This window comes from Lindgomyces ingoldianus (assembly GCF_010093535.1).
Source record: "Lindgomyces ingoldianus strain ATCC 200398 unplaced genomic scaffold BDR25scaffold_17, whole genome shotgun sequence".
NCBI lineage: Eukaryota > Fungi > Ascomycota > Dothideomycetes > Pleosporales > Lindgomycetaceae > Lindgomyces > Lindgomyces ingoldianus.
The window spans coordinates 1,116,348-1,118,504 of NW_022985178.1; the positions used below are offsets into that span (position 1 = coordinate 1,116,348).

Below are 2,157 nucleotides of genomic sequence, written 5' to 3' on the forward strand. Positions count from 1 at the left end.
GTGTAGAGTTAGAACTATATAGTCGGGTAGCTATTAAGATAAAGTTTTATCTATTAAATTATTTTTTTGTCTATTTAGAATAGTTCTTAATTATAGTTTATATATGAAGTGCATCTAGTAAAGAAAGGTTTTAGGTCTTAAGCGTTGCTATTAAAAGTCTTTAAAGATGCTAATTATAGAAACTTTGTTACAGCTATATTATTCTTTTTTTTATACATGCTATAAAGTTTTGTTATATTTAGTTGCATGTTGTTAATTTGTTTTATTAATTGTGTTTGTTTGCTGTTAGCAGTAGTGTGCTTCTAGATAGTGCGAACCTAACTATTAAAGTGTTAACTAGAGGGTTTAGAGGATTTATACTGTTTAAGGGGGTAGTGATTAATGTTATAATATCTACTTACTAGGTAGGCTTTTCTACTGTTTAGTACGCAGGCTAGGGATGGTTAAGGATTTAGATATAAGAGTAGGCGTGACAAAGGTGTACAGTTCTTATATAGCGTTATGGAGGGCTTTAGAGGGTGTTAGCCTATTATCATTTGCCTCTTTAGGCTTAGTATAGAGAGCTACAGAAACAATCTTTAAGAAAGATAATAAAAGAGTATATATAAGTAAGGATATATAATAGTATAGTGTTAGAAACTACTATACTACTTAGTCTATGTAAAGAGAAGTGTGGAGGATAAAATAGCCTGGCAGTAGCTGTTCAGAAGATCGGATGAAGTGACTCTGCTATCTAAGAGAGCTGAAGGCTCTCCTTATATACACCGAGCTTCGGAACATAATATCTCCAGATCCCGAGCTGCGTTCCAGGCTCTGAGCCCCAGCCAAGGCTCTCAGTATACGCGACAAGAAGACTAAACGTTAATCACAACCTTCTAAATAATAGGTAGGATTAAGACTATATACGTTAAATTAACCGTTGTAACTGTAGTAACTGTTGTAACCGCAGGTCCTAGCTGCGGTTACTGCGGTCGTTGCGGTTGTTGCGGTCACTTTGCTAAGGCCTCACCTGGAGGCTTCCGGTGGTCACGTGTCTCTATCACGCTGTCGCTCCTGTTGTGCGGCTAAGAAGAAGTTCCACCACTAGTTGTTGTATAATTAAGTGGTTGTCTAACACTCGCTTATAGTCTACATAGGGACTGTAACATATAGTAGCTATATAGTGTAAAGCATTATCTTAATAAAAGCTAAAGAGCTTCTAGTATTATTAAAAAATAGCTAGTGTATAAATGCTAAGAGTATAGTTAACTTTAAGGTTTATGCTTAACACATTCTGCTTTAAATTACTGCCTACTAGTAGGTATATAAAACTTACACTAGCAGAGAGCTTCTCTTTATAAAAGATAATAGCTTTATACATAAATCTAAGGCTACTATAGAGGCCTATAAAGCGTAGAGGATTATAAAGAACTAGTAGCTAGTAAACGTACTAGATTTTAATCTAATTAAGAATATTTAGCAGATGCTAAAGTAGAGGCTTAGGAAGTGTTTTCTACAGATAAATAACAAAGTACAGCAGTTTCTAAAGGAGGAGTAGAAGAAGATTAAGACTAATAACTATAGTAAGTATATTTAATCTATGTAAGAGCGCTGCTAGGCAGTTATCTAGGCAGGTGGCGGGCTTACCAAGTGGTAAATGATTATTGGATTACTTTTTTGTATGTAATCTTCATAGAAAATTACAGTTTTGGTCATAATCGGTACGACGCCATGGCCCGGGCGACGCTAGACGCCCGCTCATGAGAAGGCCATGTACCCCTCCTCTTCCTGGCCCCTGGATCCTGCAGCCTCATCAAACGAAAGGTCGTATGATCACGCAATTCATCGACAGGGGACCCAGTCTGATATTCTTGCCAGATGCCCGTTCTGAATCTTACATGCATACTCGTCGGTCTCCGAAGAGACGACAATTAATATGTCGACACGAAAAGTGTACAATCGACATGGGTTGTGAACTTCGCGTAAATCAAGCAATCGGTGTGCCTGAATATCGCTTAAGCTTGAGGATAAGCACGGGCGGGATCTCCGAGCTTCATAGAGTATCATAAGTCGGACTTGAGATCCTTCGACGAGATCATAAATTGTTGGGAGGGTAGTGCAAGAGGGGCATGCGTGATTGCTCAGGCGGCTGACGACTGTGTTACACGCATCAGAGAT

General features: G+C 38.3%; 1 protein-coding gene across 1 annotated transcript; it reads right to left on the reverse strand.

Moving 5' to 3' along the window:
- Positions 1-733: 733 nt before the first annotated feature.
- BDR25DRAFT_355633 (uncharacterized protein) lies at positions 734-1,695 on the reverse strand (the record flags this gene model as incomplete). Its single annotated transcript, XM_033695490.1, has 3 exons — positions 734-854; positions 994-1,064; positions 1,627-1,695. 3 exons carry the CDS (start codon positions 1,693-1,695, stop codon positions 734-736), a joined length of 261 nt encoding a protein of 86 aa, XP_033547377.1.
- Positions 1,696-2,157: the final 462 nt, after the last annotated feature.